At 46.0% G+C, this 24,499-nt stretch overlaps 1 protein-coding gene and 2 pseudogenes across 9 annotated transcripts in view; 1 reads left to right on the top strand and 2 right to left on the bottom strand.

The window, feature by feature from the left end:
• CLASP1 (cytoplasmic linker associated protein 1) overlaps positions 1 to 24,499 on the top strand; it is a 273,855-nt gene that overhangs the window by 28,302 nt on the left and 221,054 nt on the right. For 5 of the 7 annotated variants that reach the window (XM_079782856.1, XM_079782851.1, XM_079782848.1 and 2 more), the window contains exon 2: positions 16,209 to 16,687. In XM_079782856.1, the coding sequence (XP_079638982.1) occupies positions 16,493 to 16,687 (195 nt within the window). In that variant the 5' untranslated portion in view covers positions 16,209 to 16,492. Of the gene's footprint in view, positions 1 to 1,467; positions 1,518 to 8,277; positions 8,811 to 16,208; positions 16,688 to 24,499 lie in introns of those variants that run through there. The other 2 variants (XM_079782849.1, XM_079782850.1) reach the window with 2 other exon arrangements.
• Positions 1,524 to 8,114, bottom strand: LOC307106377 (elongation factor 1-alpha 1-like; annotated as a pseudogene). The gene has a single exon. The product of its transcript is annotated as an elongation factor 1-alpha 1-like (transcript).
• Positions 16,703 to 22,678, bottom strand: LOC307106379 (c-Myc-binding protein-like; annotated as a pseudogene). Its single transcript has one exon. The product of its transcript is annotated as a c-Myc-binding protein-like (transcript).

Raw genomic sequence — 24,499 nt, 5'->3', positions numbered from 1 at the left:
TTTTAATGTAATATGATGAACCCTCTTTTATAATTTTTTTGGCATTTATGGTGGTTTCTTGTCATAACTTCACTATAGTTAATTATTATTTGCACTGGGTGAGTGATGGGGGAAGTAATCTCTTATATAAAAGGTCTGTGGTCGTCATGCCATAATGCTGTCACGACCAAAGGAGCAGCGGCTCTCGCAGCGTGCGGGGCAGGGCGGGAGCTACTAGTGGCGGAGGGCGGGACAGCAAGCTGCTAGTGGCGGAGAGCTAGGAGCGGCAATGGGCAGGGTGGCCAGCTGAGGCAAGTGGAAGCGAAGATTCGTGCAAGAATAGGCCTTCCTTCCCCTGGCTGCTGGCACCCGGGACCTGGGCCTTTGCTCTGGCCACTGCCTTCTGCCTTCCGCCTTCCGCCTTTGCTCCGGCCCTGACCCGCCTTCTGCCTTCTCATGCTGCCCAGAGGCCTGGAGCGGCCGCCGACATCTTTGTTGCATTAATTTGCATATTCCCTCCTTATTGGCTGTGGGTGCTGCCATCTTTGTCGTGAAGTGACAGTCAATTTGCATATTCTGTCTTTATTAGATAGGCTATTTGACTATGAGGGAATGTTTATTACAGCTGGGGACAATAAAACAAGAAAGGGCTTAGCCTGGAAGCAACTGGAGAGCCTAGGCTGGGCGGCCTTAGCTCTCTGGAAAGTCAGAGAAAAGGGGGCCTTGGCGACAGGTTCAGGGGATTAGCCCTGGATGAGGTGCTCCCCTGGTTTCAAGTCTCGTGGGGTCCCTTAGAGTTTAGGAGATGCATGCCTGTGGGGGAAGAAGAGGGGAAAGGGAATGGCGGGGCCTGCTCAGCAGAGGGAGTCCACATGCTGGGCCCCTTGTCTTGAGGCTTGTATTTCTCTCTTGCAGGCTGGAATCTTAGGGGAGATCTCAGGGGTGGGTTTCAGCCGAATATTCATCCGTTTTCTAGGAGTGCTCCTTCAGGGTCGTGGCCTCCACCAATTGGTCACTGTCAAGGCAGGGGGTGTTAATCATTGCAGTTGGTTCTGGTGTCACCCACCTGGTTTTTCTGCTTTTCTGGGTTTGGAACTGAAATACAACTGAGGCCTAGATGTTATCTCTAGGGAGGTGACCTTCATCCGCTGTAAATTGCTCTGCCAGTTTGTTCAGCTCTCTGTCTCAGCTTCCCTATTTCACTTGTCCTTGCTCACTGGCCTTGCTCATTTCTCCCTCAGAGACTTGCATCCCTAAAACCTTTTAGGGATGATGAGGGAGAATGGTCTGTCTTCAGTAACTGCTTCCTGCTGACAAGGGCTGTGGTCCCTGCCTGTATAGGGTATGGAAGTCTCTCCCTGCCTGATCTAAGGGGGAGAAGTAATGTGGTCAGAGACCGAGCAGAGAGGTTGTTAGCTGATTCTTTCAAAGCAGGATAGGCTGGAATGGGGAAAGTAATAGTGACCTTGACTTTTCCCTTTACTGCAGAATATTCTTGGGCTCACTTGAACAATTCCAGATGTCGTGATCTTTCCAAGGTAAATAATTGTATTGCTAAACAATTGTATTCCTGATTCTTTAGTTCAAAGATGACTGGGACACAGCACTGTTGACTTTTGCTGCTGGATGTTGACTATTGGGTCTTGTGTCTATTCAGTCTTTCTACCCTTGCCTGATTGGTAATTTCCAGACTTTTTGAGAATAAGCAGAACTTTTTTTAGTCTCCAGCATCACAGAGCTCTACATAGTGGAATTCCTAGTATCCGTTAATTGAGAAAAGTTACCAAACTAAAAATAAGAATTTAGAAATGCTTTTTACATTATCTTTGCATTTAAAAATTCCTAACTGCATATGCATGCATTTGAAAATATGGATATGAATACTTAGTTCACCGATAATGCGAGGAGTGTGTATGGAATAATTCTCAGACATCCTTTTAATAACTCTACTCTCTCCCCCAGGGATGGGGATCAGAGATATTAGGTCTGGGTGTCATCATTTTATAGGCAATTTTTAAATTGGTGGAAGTGAATTTTGATCATTTTTGGAGTGAGCAAAGTAAGAAGACAAGAGGCATTGGCCTGAGCCCATCAGCTCTGGGAGAGGAGTTGAGGTGGTTAAAGAAAGTTGAGTTGGTGCAGCCAGAGATGTAGCAGGAAGTGTGATTATTTGTTTTTAGAGAAATGGCAAATTTTTTCAGAAGGAAGGAGTGATTGGCTTTGGAATGCTGCTGAGAAGTGGAATTAGTAAGGATTTGCCAGCATGGGAGTTATTGGTGATCCTGATAAGAGCAGCTCCAGTGGAGCAGTGGTGTGGGAAGCCTGTCTGTGGGGCTGCGGGGTGAGCAGGAAGTACATCAGTGTAGTGTGTTGGTGTAGACAGCGGTTTAAGGAAGCTTCACTGTTAATGGTGTCATTGATGAAAGGCACCCGGACTGAAGAGAGGGTCTTTTAAAGATGGGAGATTTAGAGGAAGTTTATAAATTGCTAGGAATGAGCCAGTGGAGGAGAGGTTGCTGATGTTGGAGAGCAGACAAGAGAAAGAGAAAACGAGAGTGCTTTCCTAATATCACAGGGAGAAAGAGGCTGGTAGTTGTCCTGATATGGTAGTCGAAGGTCTAAGTTGTCTGGTATTGCCTAGTTTACAACCACGTAGGAGGTTAGAATATCAGGAGAGAGCTGCAGAGTGGGATAGATTGGTGCTTGAGAAGATGGGGAAGTCATTTTGAAGGGCAAGCAAATTTACTAGAGAACTCGAGTTGGAATGCTGGGTGGTGTTGAAGGTCTTTTGAAGTTTGAGATGTGCATATGTGTGTTTGTGTTCTCTACCCATGATCCACTGTTTTCTGCAGGCACGAGAAGGCAGCTGGTTGTGTCGAGTTCATCCAAGGTTCGACTTTGCTGGGCAGCTATTATAGTATAGAGAAAGTTGAAGTCAGTTTCAAGCTATTAACACCTGTTTAATGCACACTAACAGGAAAGTGAAATTGGAAGGAGTTTATGGAATTGAAGAGGTTGGGGCCATGTGCTTAAACAAAAGAGCTAGAAGGATGGGCAGTTGTGGTTGGGAAGTGGGAACTGAGAGACAAGGAGATGTTGCTGATGCCCGAGAGCAGACAGTGAAACACGGAAGGTCTGAGGAGGTGAAAAGGAGGGGTGTTGTTGTCCACTTGGATGTTGAAGCCACTAAAGAAAATCAGAGGAGATAAGGAGATGGGTGTCTGCATATGTACCTGGTGAAAGCCAGGGATGTATCTGCCTGCTCGCCTCTTTGACATTCCTGGCTGGATTCCTTCAGGCAGCATTTTATATTCCTTTCTCTGCCATCTACACAACACCTCTACACCCATCTGGTTTAGGACTTGTCCCAATACTATTGCAACTGTTTGCATTTTGGTCTCTTTCCAGGCAACCACCTCCTTTGGGACCTTGACCAAGTCTTACATTCTGTGACTTCCAGTAGTTAGCATAGTGTATATATAACTTGGGACAGAGTAAATGTTTGTTCACCGAGTGAGTGTGTGAGCTTGAAAGTGATTGGGGCTGTGGGAGGGAGGAGAAGGAGAGGGAAGGAACAGAAGTAACAGGTAGAATAAGAACAGAGACTTATTGCTGGCAGGGCGAGGCAGTGTCTTTTAAAAATTTCAGACCATATTGTAATTATAAAAATCATTGTAATGCCGAGTCTTATTGATAGAAACACACCACTTTTGACTTAGTGTGACTAAATTCTGCTAATTTCTGGCTCCCAAAGTTGGCTATTCACGTATTATGCCTGCCTTCTCCATATTTTCTAGGGAGATTTTTGATGTTGTCATTGGTTAACTGGTGCTGGTAATTTAAATTGTACTTTTTGTAAATATGTTTTTATCTATTTCAGAGAGAAAGATAGAAACATCAGTGATGAGAGAGAATCATTGATTGGCTGTCTCCTGCACGACCCCTACTGGGGATCAAGCCAGCAATCTAGGCATGTTACCTGACTGGGAATCGAACTGTGACTTCCTGGTTCATGGGTTGACGCTCAACCACTGGGCCACACTGGCTGGGCTAAATTGTACTTCTTGATACCATGATATAGAATATTATTTTACTTAAGTTTCATAAGTGCTTTATTTTTTATTGTTTCTTGTTTTTGTCAATTCATAGTCGTTGGAGTCAATTTAGTGCCAACAGGAATCCCCTATTTGAAGTGCGGTGAAGAAGGAAACTTTATTCAGTGCAGAACAGCTCAATTTCCATACAGCACGGCTGTGGTGCAGCTCAGTTGTGAAACGACATGGCTGTGAGGCGGCCCTGGAACCAGGCCCCTCTCCAGTTAGGCAGTTCTGCCCTGCGTGGTCTGTGTCGTGTGCTATGCTGGTCTGCTCTGGCCTTTGTTGGTCGGCTCTGCTTTATTCCCAGGAGCATTCTTGGCAGGTGGGTGGTGATGATAGGAAAGGGGGAGGGGAGAGTAGTGCTCTCAAAGCCAGAGAGGGGCTGGCTTATATAGTCAGAAGTCACTCCCCCACCCCGGCTGGTCCCTGACTGGTTTGTCTTCATGCAAATGAGGACTCTAAATCATCATAATGTGATTGGGGGTCCAAGAGGCACTGGCTTGATTGATCAGAAGAGAGCCGCTCTGGTTGGTTGGAGCTGTGAAGCTGCGATTGGATGGGGAAAGCCTCAGTCCTATTGGTTGAAATAGGATTCCCGGAACTCCTTTAGAAAGGCTGGCTCACCTGCCAGAAGCACAGTGCAGGCGGGCAGGCAGCTTAGCGTAGAGGCCTGTAGTTCAGGGCAGGCTTGTTCCTGAAGTGTAATTATATGAAAGGTTCCCGTGTAGAAATGGCTGCTAGGCTCTATTTTTCTTTTTTTAAAATTAGCCAAAAGAGCTCTTTTTAGTAGGGTCTTCTTTCTCAGGGTTCACATTTTTAATCCTCTACTTCTCATGCATCACATGCTACATATAGCTCTTTAACATTTTCATTAAAAAATATTTTTATTGATTTCAGAGAAAAAGGGAGAGGGAGAGAGAGATAGCAACATCAATGATGAGAGAGAATCATTGATCAGCTGCCTCCTGCATGCCCCACAATGGGGATTGAGCCCACAACCCAGGCATGTGCCTTGACTGGGAATTGAACCATGACCTTCTGGTTCATAGGTCCATGCCATGCCGGCCGGGCAACATTTTCATTTTTAATTATTGTATGCCCATGCTTTGGACTTCAGTGAGGCGGTAGTAGAGTGATGTAGAATTGTGGAAAGAATACAAACTTTGGGGCAGGTTGATCTGGTTTTTAATAATTGCCTGATAATTACTAGCTTTAAAACCCCGGGCAGTGTACTTTTTAAAACCTAACCTTTCTGAGGTTTATTTCCTTATCTTCAAAGTAGGAGTGCTAATGCCTACCTATCTCACAGGTACCTCATTGTCTCTGCCTTACCACACTTCTCCCCTCAATCATTCACAAGGTCCCACCTCCCTCATTTGCTTATGCTTCTCCCTCCCCCGTTAAGTGCCATTAACTAATGGGTGCACATTCTATCCACATTTTAAGACAGAGTTCAAACTGAGTCTTGTTTATATAGTTTTGACTTGGTCATTCTGGATCTTCTGGATCATCCCTTCTCTGATAGGACCACAGCACGTACTTAATACCCCTTATTTGGCAGGTGCAACATTCTTCCTGTGGAATTGGCACCCTATGTTTCTGTTGAGTTCTTACATTGAGAAGCTTTCTGTATGTTGTCTCCAAGAAAGTTGGAAGCACTTTCACGTTAAGTCATAGACTATAGTTACTTCTTTAAAACATTTTTTTTTTCTTTTAATAATGGGTCTGAACATTCTGTGACAGGTATTTGGTTAAGTTGTTTTAATTAAAAAGTACTGATTTTAGAAACTAATAACTTAAAAACTGCCACACACACAAAAGAACCAAATGGTCCACAGGACAATCTCCTTTCCTTCTGAAGGTTTTACCATGATCGCAATCATTAGCCAGCCTTTTACTATTAAACTTAAATGGCCAATTGAGACAAACAGTTCTAAGACCGTTCTCCCACCACTGAGTAAGATGGGGGTGGCTGGTGTGGGGATGATGTCATTCATCCTTCTGAGCTTTCTGGGCAGACTTGGTGGCTTTGCCAGCTCCAGCTGCCTTCTTGTCCACTGCTTTGATGACTCCCACAGCAACTTTCTGTCTCATGTCACGAACAGTAAAACGGCTCAGAAGAGGGTAGTCAGAGAAGCTCTCAACACATATGGACTTGCCAGGAACAATATCGATAAGGGCAGCATCACCAGATTTCAAAAACTTCGGGCCATCCATCTTCCAGCTTTTCCCCAGAACGACGATCAATCTTCTTCAGCTCAGCAAATTTGCAAGCAACATGAGCTGTGTGACAATCCAGCACCGGTGCATATGTGGCCTGGATAGTTCAGGATAGTCATCTCAGGTGTGAAGCCAGCTGCTTCCATTGGTGGGTCATTTTTGCTGTCACCAGCCACATTGCCTCGGCGAACATCTTTGACAGACAAGTTCTTGGAGTTGAAGCCCACGTTGTCCTCAGGAAGAGCTTCACTCAGTGCTTCATGGTGCATTTCAGCAGACTTTACTTCAGTTGTAACATTGACTGGAGCAAAGGTGACCACCTGCCGGGTTTGAGAACACCAGTCTCCACTCGGCCTACAGGGACAGTACCAATACCACCAGTTTGGTAGACATCCTGGAGGGGCAGACGCAGGGCCTTGTCAGTTGGATGAGTTGGTGGCAGGATGCTATCCAGAGCTTCAAGCAGTATGGTCCCACTGGCATTGCCATCTTTATGGGTGACTTTCCATCCCTTGAACCAAGCATGTTAATACTTGGCTCCAGCACGTTGTCGTCATTCCAACGAGAAATTGGCACAAATGCTACTGTGTGAGAATTGTAGCCAATTTTCTTAATGTAGGTGCTGACTTCTTTAACAATTTCCTTTTACCTTTTCTCGCTGTAGGGCAGCTCAGTGGGATCCATTTTGTTAACATCAACAATCAGTTGTTTCACACCCACTATGTAAGCCAGAAGGGCATGCTCACCCGTCTGCCCATTCTTGGAGATGCCTGCTTCAAATTCATTAACACCAGCAGCAGCAATCAGGACAGCACAGGCAGTCTGAGATGGGCCTGTAGCCATGTTTTGATGAAGTCTCTGTGTCCTGGGCCATCAATGATGTTCACATATTGCTTGGTCTCGAATTTCCACAGGAGATATCAATGGTGATACCTCACTCACGTTCAGCTTTCAGTTTATCCAAGACCCCGGCATACTTGAAGGAGCCCTTCCGAATCTCCACAGCCTCCTCCGATTTTTCAGTGGTTCTTTTGTCGATCCCACCACGTTTGTAGATCAGATGGCCAGCAGTGGTAGACTTGCTGGAATGTACGTGTCTAATGACAGTGATGTTGATATGAGTCTTTTCCCATTTTGGGTTTGAGTTGGTGGTTTTCATGACACCTGTGTTCTGGTGGCAAACCCGTTGTGAAAAAACTACAGTTATTTCTTTTGTAGCTGCTTGAGTGAGGTGTGATATATGATGAGTGACTTGCCTCGACCAATAGAAGGTAGCAGGCGTGATTTACAAGTTGTGGATCCTAGGCCTTGACAGTCCTGGCAGCTTCCCACTTTGCTGTTTTGGAGTGCTCCACCCGCTATGTAGTGAACATGCGCTGTACTCCCACATGGTTAGAGATCATGCGTGGCAGGATGTCCAGCCAGCAGCCATATCAATGCCTCAGACATGTGAACGATGCCACTGTAAAGTCTTCAGCCCTCATCAAGCTGGCAGATGACAGCAGCTGCATAAATGTCCTAAGGAAGATTAGCAGAATCTCCCATCTGAGCCCAACCAACCCACAGCCTTATGAGAAAAACCTTTTTAAGCCACCAAATAAAAATGGCCCTACTTTTAATTTATAACGTACGGAGAAGTCTACAGTAGACTAAGAAGTTGCAGAGCTTGGTTCTGTTCTCCCCATTCGCCACCTTTAACCCTTTTAGTGCCAGCCTCTTAGGCCTGGTATACGTGAAAAATGCCACGGCTTTTTTGACGAATTTGCACGTTTGTACTAAGAAATTTATATTAAGCTTAATACTTATTTGTTGAAGCTAGTTTTTTTTTCACATACACTCTTAATACTTTCAGGTATGATAAAAAAGTTCATTTATGTTGTTATCTCTTCTATAAATTTATGAAAAAAAGTAAATTTTAAAATTTATTATTAAAAAATTTAAACTTTTACATTCAGATTAGAAAATTTGTTCTTTACTATTTTTTGACAGTATTAATTTTGTTAGCATTAGTTTCTACGACTATTTATTAGCTCACCAACAAATTTTTATGCTTTTGCCATTATTTTTTAAATAGTAACATTGAATTTACTAAAATGTCCCCCACACAATTTAACATGCGCACTTATGTTCAGGAGAGCATGCACCATGAGGACCTTGTTCACATTCACCACACACTGTACGGCGGCTTCTTCGCTGCCCTCTCCCTGTTTCACACCTTTTGCTGCACACACAACAGTCCTTCTCCTTTTTTCCAGATAATGTTTTTAACGGCTTCTTGTCTTGTCTCACATGTTCCTCCGATTTCCCACATTTGTTATTTTTCTCTAGGAGCCATTCATTCCCAAGATCTTCAACAATACCAATAGTAAAATCCAAACGAGACATAGGGCTTTTCTCAGAGGGGAGGTCATCGGAAGTGTTTACGAAAAGAGGAATGAGCTTGATAGCAATACAAAGACGGATGATACAAGGTCAACTTATGTAGATATGGCATCCGCTACGCAGTAAAAGCAGGTACGCTACAAAGCAGAAAATACCTTATGTTCTTCTAGCCAAAAAAACGAACATATATTTAATTTTCACAATGAAAATTAGTCAATAATGATTAGGAAGCATGACAGGTACTAAAAATATGTCTACAAAACCTATGCGACGCACAGAAAAGAAAAGGCGTGAGCGTGAAAACACCCGGCCGATAGAGCGGCCCGTGGCATTCTTCGCACATACCCCATGGGCCGGTAGATCGGCCCGCTGGCACTAAAAGGGTTAATACTCGATAGTTGTGTGCCTGAGTGCCACAGAGTGGTTATGATGAGTCGGGCTAGAGATACCTTCTGCAACCTCTTCCCAGCCTTAACTCTTGGTTAGTGTATGTGGAGCCAGTATTCCCCAGAGTGCAACGCAGAGGTGGCAGTCAAGACTAGAGGGCAGGATTCTCAACCTTATTGCTCTTTTCATGACATTAGACTGTCTTATTCTTGTTGAAGATGGTACTTTTTAACTTCTGCCTCTTAGCCTGCAGCAGAGTTGGGCTATTGTTCTGGTTTAGGTTCTAAATCTAAAAAGGTTTAGGTTCTAATCCTATATAATAAAAGGCTAATATGCAAATTGTCCCCTCTGGAGTTTGAATGTTCGCTATGAAGTGCGCTGACCACCAAGGGGCAGTGTGGAGCGAAGGAAGGCCCCAGCTGGCAGCCGGAAGGCATTGATTGGTCCTGATTGCCAGCCAGGCCTAGGGACCCTTCCCATGCACAGATTTCGTGCACCGTGCCTCTAGTCTGTGTGTGTGTGTGTGTGTGTGTGTGTGTGTGTGTGTGTGTATAAAAGCCTAAGCGACGAAACGACTGGCCAACCAACTGACTGGCCGGTAGCTATGACGTGCACTGACCACCAGGGGGCAGATGCTCAATACAGAATCTGCCCCCTGGTGGTCAGTGCGCTCCCACAGCCAACCTCCTGTGGTCCCTCCCCCAGCCAGCTAGCACCAATCGGCCTGATCGGCCCTGGTTGCCGGCTAGGCCAAGGGACCCCACCCGTGAACGAACTAGTCTGGAAGCTCACCTCGGGCCCTGGCTGTGTCCTGTTTGTTTTTGTGTCCCAGGGCCTTCCAGTAATGCCTTTCACATAACATACCTCATTTTTATTTAGCTCACCCGTAGGTAACTGCTGTGGTTCCTGGTTCCAGGTGAACTTTAGACCCCAGTTTCCTTTTTGCACTCTTCCATAGTAGAGAACCTGGGCAGGATGTCCTATAGGGAACCTGGGCAGGATGTCCTGGTAGGGGACCTGGGCAGGATGTCCTATAGGGAACCTGGGCAGTATGTCCTATAGGGAACCCGGGCAGGATGTCCTGGTAGGGAACCTGGGCAGGATGTCCTATAGGGGACCCGGGCAGGATGTCCTATAGGGGAACCGGGCAGGATGTCCTATAGGGGAACCGGGCAGGATGTCCTATAGGGAACCGGGCAGGATGTCCTGGTAGGGAACCTGGGCAGGATGTCCTATAGGGAACCTGGGCAGGATGTCCTATAGGGGAACCGGGCAGGATGTCCTATAGGGGAACCGGGCAGGATGTCCTATAGGGAACCGGGCAGGATGTCCTGGTAGGGAACCTGGGCAGGATGTCCTGGTAGGGAACCTGGGCAGGATGTCCTATAGGGAACCTGGGCAGGATGTCCTATAGGGAACCTGGGCAGGATGTCCTATAGGGGAACCGGGCAGGATGTCCTATAGGGAACCGGGCAGGATGTCCTGGTAGGGAACCTGGGCAGGATGTCCTGGTAGGGAACCTGGGCAGGATGTCCTATAGGGAACCTGGGCAGGATGTCCTATAGGGGAACCGGGCAGGATGTCCTATAGGGGAACCGGGCAGGATGTCCTATAGGGAACCGGGCAGGATGTCCTGGTAGGGAACCTGGGCAGGATGTCCTGGTAGGGAACCTGGGCAGGATGTCCTATAGGGAACCTGGGCAGGATGTCCTATAGGGGAACCGGGCAGGATGTCCTATAGGGGAACCGGGCAGGATGTCCTATAGGGAACCGGGCAGGATGTCCTGGTAGGGAACCTGGGCAGGATGTCCTGGTAGGGAACCTGGGCAGGATGTCCTATAGGGAACCTGGGCAGGATGTCCTATAGGGAACCTGGGCAGGATGTCCTGGTAGGGAACCTGGGCAGGATGTCCTATAGGGAACCTGGGCAGGATGTCCTATAGGGAACCTGGGCAGGATGTCCTATAGGGAACCTGGGCAGGATGTCCTATAGGGAACCTGGGCAGTATGTCCTGGTAGGGAACCCGGGCGGGATGTCCTGGTAGGGAACCCGGGCGGGATGTCCTATAGGGAACCTGGGCAGTATGTCCTATAGGGAACCTGGGCAGGATGTCCTATAGGGAACCTGGGCAGGATGTCCTATAGGGAACCTGGGCAGGATGTCCTATAGGGAACCTGGGCAGGATGTCCTATAGGGAACCTGGGCAGTATGTCCTATAGGGAACCCGGGCAGGATGTCCTATAGGGGAACCGGGCAGGATGTCCTATAGGGAACCCGGGCAGGATGTCCTGGTAGGGAACCTGGGCAGGATGTCCTGGTAGGGAACCTGGGCAGGATGTCCTATAGGGAACCCGGGCAGGATGTCCTATAGGGAACCTGGGCAGGATGTCCTGGTAGGGAACCTGGGCAGGATGTCCTATAGGGAACCTGGGCAGGATGTCCTGGTAGGGGACCTGGGCAGGATGTCCTATAGGGAACCTGGGCAGGATGTCCTATAGGGGACCCGGGCAGGATGTCCTATAGGGAACCTGGGCAGGATGTCCTATAGGGAACCTGGGCAGGATGTCCTATAGGGGAACCGGGCAGGATGTCCTATAGGGAACCCGGGCAGGATGTCCTGGTAGGGAACCCGGGCAGGATGTCCTGGTAGGGAACCTGGGCAGGATGTCCTATAGGGGACCCGGGCAGGATGTCCTATAGGGAACCTGGGCAGGATGTCCTATAGGGAACCCGGGCAGGATGTCCTGGTAGGGAACCTGGGCAGGATGTCCTATAGGGAACCCGGGCGGGATGTCCTATAGGGAACCTGGGCAGGATGTCCTATAGGGAACCTGGGCAGGATGTCCTGGTAGGGAACCTGGGCAGGATGTCCTATAGGGAACCTGGGCAGTATGTCCTATAGGGAACCCGGGCAGGATGTCCTATAGGGAACCCGGGCAGGATGTCCTATAGGGAACCTGGGCAGTATGTCCTATAGGGAACCTGGGCAGTTTGTCCTATAGGGAACCCGGGCAGGATGTCCTGGTAGGGAACCTGGGCAGGATGTCCTATAGGGGAACCGGGCAGGATGTCCTATAGGGAACCGGGCAGGATGCCCTGGTAGGGAACCTGGGCAGGATGTCCTATAGGGAACCTGGGCAGGATGTCCTATAGGGAACCTGGGCAGGATGTCCTATAGGGAACCTGGGCAGTATGTCCTATAGGGAACCCGGGCAGGATGTCCTGGTAGGGAACCTGGGCAGGATGTCCTATAGGGGAACCGGGCAGGATGTCCTATAGGGAACCGGGCAGGATGCCCTGGTAGGGAACCTGGGCAGGATGTCCTATAGGGAACCTGGGCAGGATGTCCTATAGGGAACCTGGGCAGGATGTCCTATAGGGAACCTGGGCAGGATGTCCTGGTAGGGGACCCGGGCAGGATGTCCTATAGGGAACCTGGGCAGGATGTCCTATAGGGAACCTGGGCAGTATGTCCTGGTAGGGGACCTGGGCAGGATGTCCTATAGGGAACCTGGGCAGGATGTCCTATAGGGAACCTGGGCAGTATGTCCTGGTAGGGGACCTGGGCAGGATGTCCTATAGGGAACCTGGGCAGTATGTCCTGGTAGGGAACCTGGGCAGTATGTCCTGGTAGGGAACCTGGGCAGGATGTCCTATAGGGAACCTGGGCAGGATGTCCTGGTAGGGGACCTGGGCAGGATGTGGGTAGAAGGAAAAGATTTTTACTTCCTCCTCCTGGGTCATCTTCGAAATCTTCCTGCACCTCCTTTTCCAAGTCCTCCAAATCCTTCCTTGTTTATTTTCTAAGTTTTCTGAATTACTTAAAATAAAAAGTCTATGTAATTTTGTTGCTGTATGAAGTTTTGCCTATATGTTTGTCAGTTTGCTTTCGATCTCTTTTTATGATTCAATTGTAAATGCTTAGAAACTTCTTCCTGGGGTGGGGAGGTTCCGAGAGGAGAATGCATAATTATTTGCTCATGTATCTAAAAATGTCTGTGAAAAGACACAGAAAAGGGGCCATTATTTGCTCTTAGGCAGGGAAACCGGATGGCTGGGCAGCAGTGGGAAGGAGGTCTTGTACTCTTGTACCCTGTGAATTCGGTATCGTGATAGTCCCTGAATACCTGAGATGGAGAACATGCTCGAAAGCATGGGAAAAGGGTACCAAAAATCCAGTTTAGTAAGAATAAGAGAGGATTGTCCGTTCCCTTATTTTTTTTTTTTTATTTAATTAAGAAAAAGAAGAGGAAATAGGGGCCCCAGTCTGCGCAATGCTTAGGGCTTTCAGGACTTTTATTCTGTGCATGTGGTTCGTGGGAATTTGGGGCCAGTTTTTGAGTGTGCTAGAAATCTAACGGAGAACTTTTATATTATATATATTTTGTAAGGACTGGACTGAGCGGGTTCATTTTTCTCCCTGGAATGGAGGCTTGGCTCTCTTGCCCTGTTCTTCCCAGGCAGGCACGAAGTCTGACCTCCTTTCTCTGAGTCAGCACAGAACTAGGCCAGACTTGTAGGCCAGGCTTGTAACAGCAAAGGTTTGAAGGTAGGGAGAGGAAACTCACTGGGCATGCGGTCTTGGAAAGTCACTTACCTTTGCCTCAGTTCCTTCATCTGTAAAATAGGGATCAATACGTACTTATCGAGTTGGTTGGAGAATTAGAGATGGTATGTATACATTGTCCAGCATGGAAGCTGACACCTGAGGTAGATTCTTTAAAATGGTGTTAGCATCATTATTGGTTAGTGCCGGTTGATTTTAGGCTCCTTGAAGGAGTAAAGGACATGGGATTCTTCCCATTGAGAATGACAGGTAGATGTTTAGGGGAGGAAGGAGTGGCTCAGTTATCTCTTGTGTGGTTGACTAGGTGGCTTTTCTGCTGGTCTCCTCAGAGTGGTGTGCGTAGCTGCAGTCCGCTGAATGGCTGCCTGGTCCCAACTGGCCTCGCTCAGGCCTGACGGTTGCTGCTGGAGGTGGGCTGGAGAACATGGCCTCTCACGTTTTGGACGCTAGAGCAGCTCCCTGGCAGCATGGTAGTCTCAGGCGGCATTCTGAGGGGGCTGCAGTGCTTGCTGTCAAACCTCTGCTTGCTTTGCAGTTGCTGATTTCCAACTGGCCACAGCAAGTCTCGGGACCAGTTCTAGAGTCACTGTGGGCGTGACAGACTACGCCTTGGTGGGGGAGGAGTAGCAAAGAATTTGTGGCCATTTCACAAGCCCAACCTTGTTTGATCTGCTTCTTGGGCTAATATTGGGCCTAGAAAGAAAAGGTTCTGTTGGTTTCTCCTGTTCCCTGTATCACTGATACCTTCTGTAGTCCAACTTATGAGCTATTAAGGAACTGGAGATACTTTGTTTGAACTCAAAATTGGAAAGAAGGGTAATAGCTGCTTTTATGTATCTAAGATCCTTCTTGTGAGGGAGGGACTAGTTCCAGGGTGTGGAAATGACCGGAAAGCAGATGCCTCCTCCCTTTAAGGAAGGCTTGCCCTGTGAGATGGTGAGTTTTATTCCCCGTCCCCAGCCTGCTGCATTGTTAGAAGCAGTAAAGCAGGAGTCGGGCAAGCACACACACCTGGGGCTTCGAGGGAGCATTTTCCTTACTGACTTACATGATTCCTGTTGGTATAAAAGATCTCTGATTCGCCTAGCTGGTTTGGCTCAGTGGATAGAGCGTCAGCCTGCGGACTCAAGGGTCCCAGGTTCGATTCCGGTCAAGAGCATGTACCTTGGTTGCGGGCACATTCCCAGTAAGGGGTGTGCAGGAGGCAGCTGATCGATGTTTCTCTCTCATCGATGTTTCTAACTCTCTATCCCTCTCCCTTCCTCTCTGTAAAAAAATCAATAAAATATATTTAAAAAAAAATCTCTGATTCTGGAACTGGGAAAGACCATTGATCTTCGTGTACTGAGAGAGGCGATGAGGTTGGGTGATGAGGGAAAGCATTACTGTGCGCAGAGTGGAAGAGCTGCCATGCACAGCCTTTGAACTTGCTTGGTGTAATAGCTCAGCTTTCCCTGCTGGAGCCCTGAGAGTTGGGCTCAGGGTTGCTGTGCAGAAACCTCTCTTTAGCAGTGTCAGGGGGCTGCATCTGGAAGGTAGGCTTTCTACGGGTCTTCTTAGATGGGAATGAAAGGAACTGACGTAGAAGTGTGTACAATTGCTTCAGCAGCTGTAGATTAAATGGTAGCTTGTTCACTTAATGAAAAGGATTGTGGTACTTTTCCTATCATGTGTTTTGCCCTACCCCAAACATGATTTTGAGGTCTCCTGCTTTTATAACAGTACCAGGCCCATGTGGAGTGACTGTCTGCCAGTGGAGAGCTCCATGTCAATAACTGATCAGAATATGAGCCGATTTCCTTCTTTCCTTCATTACTTTCTTTGTTGTGGAGAGGATGTGGTAAAGGCTACCGCTCAACTGTTGTAAAGCTGCTAAGCAAGCAGTTTGATGTAGGTACAGGCTTTGACTTCCAGTGCTACCAGACTGACCACTTTGGTCAATGGTGTTTCTATGGAGCCCACCCCATATCCAGCCCTTGGTTTTTTAGAAAACTGAGAGGAAGGCAATACGCTTCAGACACAGAATGGTGTTAAGTTTTTGGTAGGAAGCAAAATTTAAGCTACAAATATGCCAGCTAAAGCAGAGAGTGCTTTGCTGACTGGTGCATTTATAAGCTGGAAAATTGTGACAAACCTCAACCCACCAACTGTGTAGCCCATTGGCTCTGCTTGGGCCTTCAGTGTTCTTCCTGATTACAGTAATAATCATGGCCCTGGCCCGTGTGCTTGGTTGGTTGGGTGAATGTCGCTGGTTAGATTCCTGATTGGGGCACATGCCCAAGTTGTGGGCTTGATCCCTAGTAGGGAGTGTGCGGGAGGAAGCCGATCCATGCTTCGCTCTTAATGGATATTTCTCTCTCTCTCCCTCTCCCGTTCTCTCTAAAAAGTCAATTAAAAATCTTAAAAAAATAATGATTATGTTATTCTGATATGGTTGCGGAGCATTCCTGATTCTCATGTCCACTTGTGATTATAAATGATTCTGTAGCATGAACTGCTTTGTCTTTGATTCAGTGTTTTATAACACTTGAGTGTTACATTATCTGTGCTGATTTGTCGTTTTCTTACTTTTCAGAATGGACTGCTGAATTATGAAGCATTTCAGACCCAGTACCAGAACTTCACTCTGCCATTCACTCCTGTATCTTCTACTAGTTATTTAAATTGAACTTTTAATATCCTGCCAGCTGCTCTCCAGACACACATGGTGCATTGTTGCCATTCCCCGGATTGCATCTTTGAAACACAGGCTCTTAGTAACCTTCAGCGAACAAAGAGGCAACCTCCCGGGTACATTAACTGGGAGGGTGTCACCCTGACTGCCCTCTAGCTTTTGCTGCATCTCGATTTTAATTCACCATGGAGCCTCGCATGGAGTCCTGCCTGGCACAGGTGTTGCAGAAGGATGTGGGGAAACGACTGCAGGTTGGCCAAGAACTCATAGACTATTTCTCAGACAAACAGAAATCTGCTGACCTTGAGCACGACCAGACCATGTTAGATAAACTTGTGGATGGACTCGCTACCTCTTGGGTGAACTCTAGCAATTACAAGGTAAGCTGTGCATTAGAAGGCACTCCAGGTGGCTGGGCTACCTTCGTGGATCCGAAATGGACCTTAGGAAAAAAATCCTTAGTGAGCAGTCAGCATGATTCCTTGGCTTCCAGTAAGACACCTGGTCAGGTTATGGCTCTTAGACATTTCATTCTAGAAGAAGTAGAGTTTCCTTTGATTTTTGTTTGACATAAAAAATTGTTATCTTTCAGCACTTTGAGAGAAGGCCAAGTGAACCGGTAAAGAGAAGGTCTTATGTTGGAAAGTTTACAAGCCTTAGGGTAGAAGTGAATGTTGTGTCCTGCACCGGGTGGGTCATGATATCTTGCTGAGTGGCCCTTCCTGATTGAGGAATGTCTTCCTGATTTTCTCGGGGACTGCTCTGTGTGATGGCCTGGAGCTTATACTTAACTCCTAAAAACCAAGGCTTTCCATGCCCTTGCCTGATGGAAGGGGCAGGCAGGGTCTTCTGACCAGCTGAGTTGTGAAGGTTGAACATATATACCAAGGACTGAGTTTTCATGAATAAAAACTGGACTGGACTTGAAGTGCAGAAGGGTGTCTTGCTCTCTCTGCCTCCCCCCTCCCCTGTGGGGAAATGACTGCAGGTTGGCTTTTAGTTGGACAAGACGGTGGCGCCTTTGGGTCAAGGTTGTGTTGCCAGTAGGTGCTGTAGACATTGTGAAAGGGGCTTACAGAATCAGAATCTTTTGTGCTTTTTTCATTGACCCAGTCTTCTGAAAGATAGACCCAGTCTATCTGCACTTGGAAACTAGTGCTTACAGTATTCCTTTGTTTACTTGAGTTTGTTATACACTGTTTTCCAAATACATTAAACCTTGGTCTTGTCTAAGAGTCAGCAGACTTTATACTTATTAAGGGTGTTACATAGGAATCTAATATTTCACCTACAACTGGGTATAAAATTTATTTAAAAGCTGGGCTTAAATTCTACTTCATCCATCTGTTTATTCACTTAGTTGAGGTTAACAGGTGCTCCTTACCTGCGTGGCATTGGTGCTGGAAGGTAGGAGAGTCACAGAGTTGAGAGGTCAGACTCGAGTCGTTACACTGTTGAGGGCTGTGCGGTCACCTGTGCATGTGGGAAGCACAGCCCCACCACTCTTTCTGTGTACGAGTTGGCGTGCTTCTGGCTGAGGAACCAAAAACGGACTCAGTTGGCTTAGTTACTATTAGTAGCTTCATTTCCTCTAAGAATTTAAGAAGTCCACAGTGTCAGGGAAGAAGGGTGTCTGCTGTGTCTTCACCTGGGAGGAATCTTTCTCAGAAGCTCCCGGCAGATTTTACATCGCAGAATGGCTTCGCGTGCCTCCCCAGCATCACTGGAAAAGGGATGGCGTCCATGGTTGCTTTTGACTGTCATGCTTAACCTCCTGTGTGAAGAAGGGGGCCGGCCTCCGCTGAATGAAGCACGTGGCCACGTGAAAGGGGGAGTATGTGAACAGTGTCAGCTCCTGTTAGGACGGTTAGGCAGGGACCTAGGTACCATGGGTGTTAACTAAGTGACCTACAGAGTCTGCTACACGGCATGAGCTTTCTTAACCTCTCCAGGCTTTAGTTTCCTCGTCCATGATGTTGGCATGATCGAGTTACTGTAAGCACCAAATGAGAGTGTATGCCATAACCTTATCACATGCCTGCACATAATAAACACTCAGACATTAGCAATTGTTATCAAGACTTGGTTCCTGTCTTCAAGGAGCTCAGAGTCTAGGTGGGGGTGAGCATTGATAAAGAAGCAAACGGTTACAGTATAGTGTGTGCAGTGATGGAGATACCCAGAGTTTGGTGGGAAGATGGAAGGAAGGAGTAGCGCTGCCAAGGGGAACCCAAGGTTTTGAAGATGGACTAGTTTTTTCAGAATAGCACTTGCAAGCAGAGTTTTGTTGTTGTTGTTGTTGTTGTTTTTTAATTCACCATGGAGCCTTGCATGGAGTCCTGCCTGGCACAGATGTTGCAGAAGGATGTGGGGAAATGACTGCAGGTTGGCCGAGAACTTATAGACTATTTCTCAGACAAACAAGGTGACATTTTCTGGGCTGTGGCAGCTCGAGGGAATGAGGGAAACTTATGCTGAGCAGCTTTCCTACTTAATCTCGACAACTTTTATTCAGCCAAACACTGCAGTCACCTGCACATTTAGTGGGCTTTGTGGGAACAAACATCCAAGTGGGGACTGGGTGCTTTTTGTGAGTATAGCCCCACAGCCCTTTCTTCAGTTTTAAAATCCCCAAAGCTCTGGAGACTTAGTGTTTTTTACTTGTCATTTGACTTGAAGTGAACTGATGTGCGACTATAGTCTTTATTTATTTGCTTAGGACGTATTTCACTGCAAAAGTATTAATATGTTTGATTGTAGGTTGCTGTTCCAAATTCTGTTCAAAAGTGTGTGTGTGTGTGTGTGTGTGTGTGTGTGTGTATAGTTATGTGCACTCTTTTAACTTGAAAAATTCTGATCTTTAGTATTTTGGATCTGTCATTGTGGACCTGTGTTAACATTGTGGAATAATAATAATAGCCCAGATGGTTATGGGACATTTACTATGTACCAGAAAGTGTGCTAAATATGTGTTCATTTTTAACATATTTACCACATGAGGTAGATATTGCTCTCCTCATTTTACAGCTGAGACTGATGCTCAAATAAACCAATTACCTTGTTCACGGTGACAGAGCCAGTAAGTAATGTTTCTGGAGCTCGAACACCCCTCTCCCCAGGTGTTCATGCAGCAGTAGTGAATTAAACACTGACTGTGATGTGGCAGATACGGCACTGCGGGCTGGGTATCCGGAGGGGAAAAGATTGGCCCGAGCTCTGCCCTGACTGGGTGTGCTCACTGCTTGGCACTCTAGCTCTGTCTCAGTCTAGGATGTCTGCACTTCATCCCTGGGCACTGTTGTCTCACGGCCCATGCCACGCTGCCTTGTATTTGAAATTTGTAGGGTTCCGATTGACCTAAGGCTTCCTTTGCCTCTACCCTAGTTATCTTAATGGTCTAATTGGGGGACAGGTAAGGCAGATGAGAGGACAGTGCAAAATGTAGGATAGGAAATAATTCACCCTTAAATTGCATCATATCTGAGAGGCCTTGATGGAGAGAATTAAATAAAGCCACAAGAATCAAGAAGAGGGAGTTGCACAGGGTTCAGAGAAGCCTCTCTCCTCTTTTGTGCCTCGCTTTCTGGGCAGCACAGTCTCTGTACAGACTGAAGATTTAGTCTGTCCTTAGGCTTGAGCAGTGTTAGCCCTGCCCCGGGGCAAGTGGGCCGGAGGAGAAGGTGTCGGCAGATAAAGGAGGTTCCCCGCATTTCCCTTGCCTATCTCCCAGAAAATATGGTTGGGTTCAGATTAGGTGACTTCTGATTCTTTTTCTGGCAGCCTGCGTGGTGTTGCCACCAAGTGATGGATCCGTTCAGCAGTTGTCCATCCTCCGCAGGTTTTTCCCGGGTGTCATCCTGTTGGTTGCACAGAGGGACATTTTCTGGTATAATTTTAAAAGACAGTTGCCTCTCTTGTAAGTGGAAAAGCTGTAGTGAGCAGTACTAACCAAAAGCAAACAACAAAAACCGCAGGAGAAGTTACTTCAAGGAAATTTATGTGTATTGTCGAATAAAATAGTGTCCTTGATGTATGTAGTTAATGGCATTTTTTCTACATGCGTGTTTACGCATACGCAAGGGCAGCAGAGTCTATTGGAAATAATTCAGATTTGAGTATGATCAGTCTGATTCCTCTCCTGGCTCTGCCACTTAGACTTTTTTTTTATATTGAGTTTTTATTGGTGATTATAAGAATATGTGTTTATAACAGTAAAAGTGTGATAGGTAAATTTAACACACACACACACACACACACACACACATATATATATGTTCTATAGCATCTGTTCAGAAAAGATTATATACTATACAAACTATTCAAGTCTTACAAAACATTTTTCAGAGTCTTTTCAACTGAGAAGAGTCCTATTCAGCATGCTTCTCCTCCTGAGATGGTTCATACTGAGCAAGCCTTGCTTTCAGTTTTTTATTTTCTTCTACAATAGCTTCATATTTCTCTTTCATTTCTGCCAATTCCAGACGAAGCAGCTCTATTTCTGGATTTTCTGGGGTAGCAGCTCCCAAGTGATGCTTTAACAAATCCAAAGCACATTAGGTTTCTCTGGTTCTTCATATAAGGCTACCAGTACCTTGGTCAGCGTGTCCAGCACTCCTGACGTGTCCAAGTACCTCCGGAACTGCTCGGGCTTCGGGTCGGCAGCTTTGTAATGGGCCATAGTGACAGCGGCAGCGGCGTAGCTGGCGCCGGAGACCGTGGCTGGCGGGCTCTGACTGCCACTGAGACTTTTGAGCAGGTAATTTCCCTCCTCTGTGAAGGGTGCAATGATTCCCATTACATGGCCTTAGTATGAGGACTCAGCGAGCCAGTGTGCATAAGGCGCAGCAGTGCCTCGCATGTAGCCTGTGGTCAGTACAAGGAAGATGGTGAGCCAAAACCGGTTTGGCTCAATGGATAGAGCGTTGGTCTGCGGACTGAAAGGTCCCAGGTTCGATTCCGGTCAAGGGCATGTACATTGGCTGCGGGCACATCCCTGGTAGGGAGTGTGCAGGAGGCAGCTGGTCGATGATTCTCTCTCATCGATGTTTCTAGCTCTCTATCCCTCTCCCTTCCTCTCTGTAAAAAATCAATAAAATATATTTAAAAAAAAAAGGAAGATGGTGAAGCTGTGATGTAGTTATTGGGCCAACTGATAAGGAGATCTGTAGCAAATTAACTTATTTTACATGTGGGGCCAAGGTGCATGCCTTCGTGTGGTCCTTGTCAGCCCGTGTCCTGGGACAGAGGCCGCACATCTTTGGCGATGATGGGAATTTTTCAGCTGTGCACTGCTGATGATCAGTTGCCTGAACAGAGTGGCAGCTGGCCGCGCATTCTAAGGGTGCGTTTAAACCTTTGATTGAGGACCCGTGTGTTAGGAAGGTTTCACTTGTTCTTTTTATTTTTAACACTTACTTATACTTTGCCTTGTTTTGGAAAGCTAAAATTTAGATAAGGATACATGCAATAAAAGAAATGATAAATTAAATGTCAAAGCAAAAAGAAAAAGAAACAGCTGGGGTGAGAACGTGGTGCCAACAATGAGGCTGATGAATACATGGTAGCTAATGTTTACTAACAGCTAACATTTATTACGCACTCATTATGTACCACGGGCTGTTACGTGCTTCAGATCATTGCCGCGTTTAGTCATGCTGTAAGTACTATGTAATAGCTCTGATTGTACCCATTCTGCAGCTCGGGAAACTGCCTGAGAGAAGACGAACCTTACCCGAGATTACATAACTAGAAAGTGTAAGAGGCAGGATTCTAATTGGATAGTCTGACGTTAGAGCCCACATCTGAGTCAATATGCAATACTACTTTCTTCATAACATTGCAACAATATCCATAACTTATTTGTCAGAGCATAAAGAAAAGAGTGAAACGATACCCCACATTTAATAATGATTGCTTTAGGAGACCAGGTCTTGAGTGAGAGATAAGCAACTCATTTTGTACTTTAACTAAAACAAACAAACAAAAATCTTTAAGATTAATGTATGTAAAACAGTGCTTTGACTGGTCCTAGTGGAATCATGACCATATGCACTTTTAAAATTTTCTATTTTTGAAAAATATTAGACCTACAAGAAACTTTCAAAAAGCAGTGAAAAGAAGCACTATTTACAAAAGGCAAGAAATGGAAATAACCTGAGTATCCATCAGTGGATGAATGGATAAAGAAAATATATGAATATATTCAATGAAATATTATTTGGCCATAAAAAAGGATGAAATTGTGCCATTTGTGACAACAAGGATGGGCCGTGAAGGCTGTATACTAAGTGAAATAAGACAAGGGCAGATACTGTCTGATGTCCCTTATATGCGGACTCTAAAAAATACCAACCCCCTTCCATAAACCCAGCTCCTAGACGCAGGGAACAGATGGGTGGTTGTCCGGGGGGGGGGGGGGGGGGGTGTTGGGAATGGGAAAAATGGATGAAGGGTGGTCAAAGGGTGCAAACTTTCCGTTATAATTCGTCACGGGAATGTGATGTACAGCATGGAGACTATAGTTAGTAATACTGGATTGTATACTTGAAAGTTTCTCAGAGTATATCTTAAAAGTTCCCACGACAAGAAAAAACTTGTCACTATGTATGGTGATGGATGTGAAGTAGACAGACTTCCTGTGGTGATCATTTCGCAATACAAACAAATATTGAATCATTATATTGTACACTTGAAACTGATATAATGATAAAAACAAGGACATTCACTTATGTAATCTTAGTACAGTTACCTAAATCAGTATTAGGATTGATAGAGTACTAACATCTAGGCCATAAACCTTATTCACATTTCACCTATTCTTCTGCTAATGCCCATTATAGCGAAAGGAAAATAACTTCTTTCTGGTCCCTGATCCAACACAAGATCACAGGTTGCATTGAGTTCTCATCTGTATAGTCTTCTTTAATCCAGAGTAGTTCATCATCTGCATTTCCTTGTCTTTCTTGACTTAATACTTTTATTTTGTATCGCCCTTCAGTTTGAGCTTGTTTGGTGTTTCTCATGGTTATGAAAGGCTGTGCATTTTTGGCAGGCAGACTGCAGGGGTGATGTTCTGTCCTTAGTGTACCATTACAGTGCACCTCTTGTCCTACCTGGTGCAAGAGGTGTTTGCCAGGTGGTTTCAAAAAGTTGCTATTTTTTCCTTTTATGATTAATAGGTATCTTGTGGGGAGATATTTTGAGACTATGTAAATATCCTGTTTGTCATCACATTTTCACCTACTAGTTTTAGCATCCATTGATGGTTCTTGCCTGAGATAGCTATTACTGTGTTGGCTGCCAAAGGGTGATTTAATAATTTTACTATTTCTTCTTTATTTATGATTTGACTCCATATATTTTTGAGGTGTGTCTCCTATGTCTTGTTTGTATAGCAGGAGGTAAGTGTGTATTTCATAGTTATTCCAAAGAGGAACTACTGTGAAGAAAGGAAAAACTGTTTAAAAATAGTCTTACTTAGGCACATTTATATTCATAAAGGTTTTAAGACAACCTAATAATTTCTAAGCATACAATAAAATAATGTGCTAAAGTTTGCCTTGGGCTCTGGGCTTCCTACAGTAGAAATGGAGAAATGGTCCGCTGTAAGGTTTTATAACACTGTGAAAGGAATATAGAAAGCCAAATAACAGCAAAATGTCTTCCTGGAGTTAGCAAGATACTCAACACTGCAGGAAGGGAAAAAGCAGAGCATGGAAAATGTGTGAAACAAGACAGTACCGAGTGTGGGATCCAGATTATTCCGCTGAGCTTTTCCTGTAGACAGAACTCACCAGCTTGAGCTTTAGACTAAGCGGGGCATTGTCAGGTGGCATCCAGGTTGAAAATAAAACCAAGAGCTTGTAGACCTCATTGAGCTATCTTTTTTTTTTTTAATGTATTTTATTGATTTTTACAGAGAGGAAGGGAGAGGGATAGAGTTAGAAACATCGATCAGCTGCCTCCTGCACACCCCCTACTGGGGATGTGCCCGCAACCACGGTACATGCCCTTGACTGGAATCGAACCTGGGACCCTTCAGTCATCAGGCCGACGCTCTATCCACTGAGCCAAACCAGTCAGGGCCATTGAGCTATCTTTTAAACAGGTTGGGTAAGAGGGAGAGCCCGTGACAAGGAGCACGGCAAATAATCCAGAGAATTGGGTAAAAGTGGCTTGAAATATAGAATGGG

The sequence above is a fragment of the Cnephaeus nilssonii genome (genome assembly GCF_951640355.1).
Source record: "Cnephaeus nilssonii genome assembly, chromosome: 10".
In the NCBI taxonomy this organism is placed as follows: Eukaryota; Metazoa; Chordata; class Mammalia; order Chiroptera; family Vespertilionidae; genus Cnephaeus; species Cnephaeus nilssonii.
This window is presented reverse-complemented; position numbering and strand designations above follow the sequence as displayed.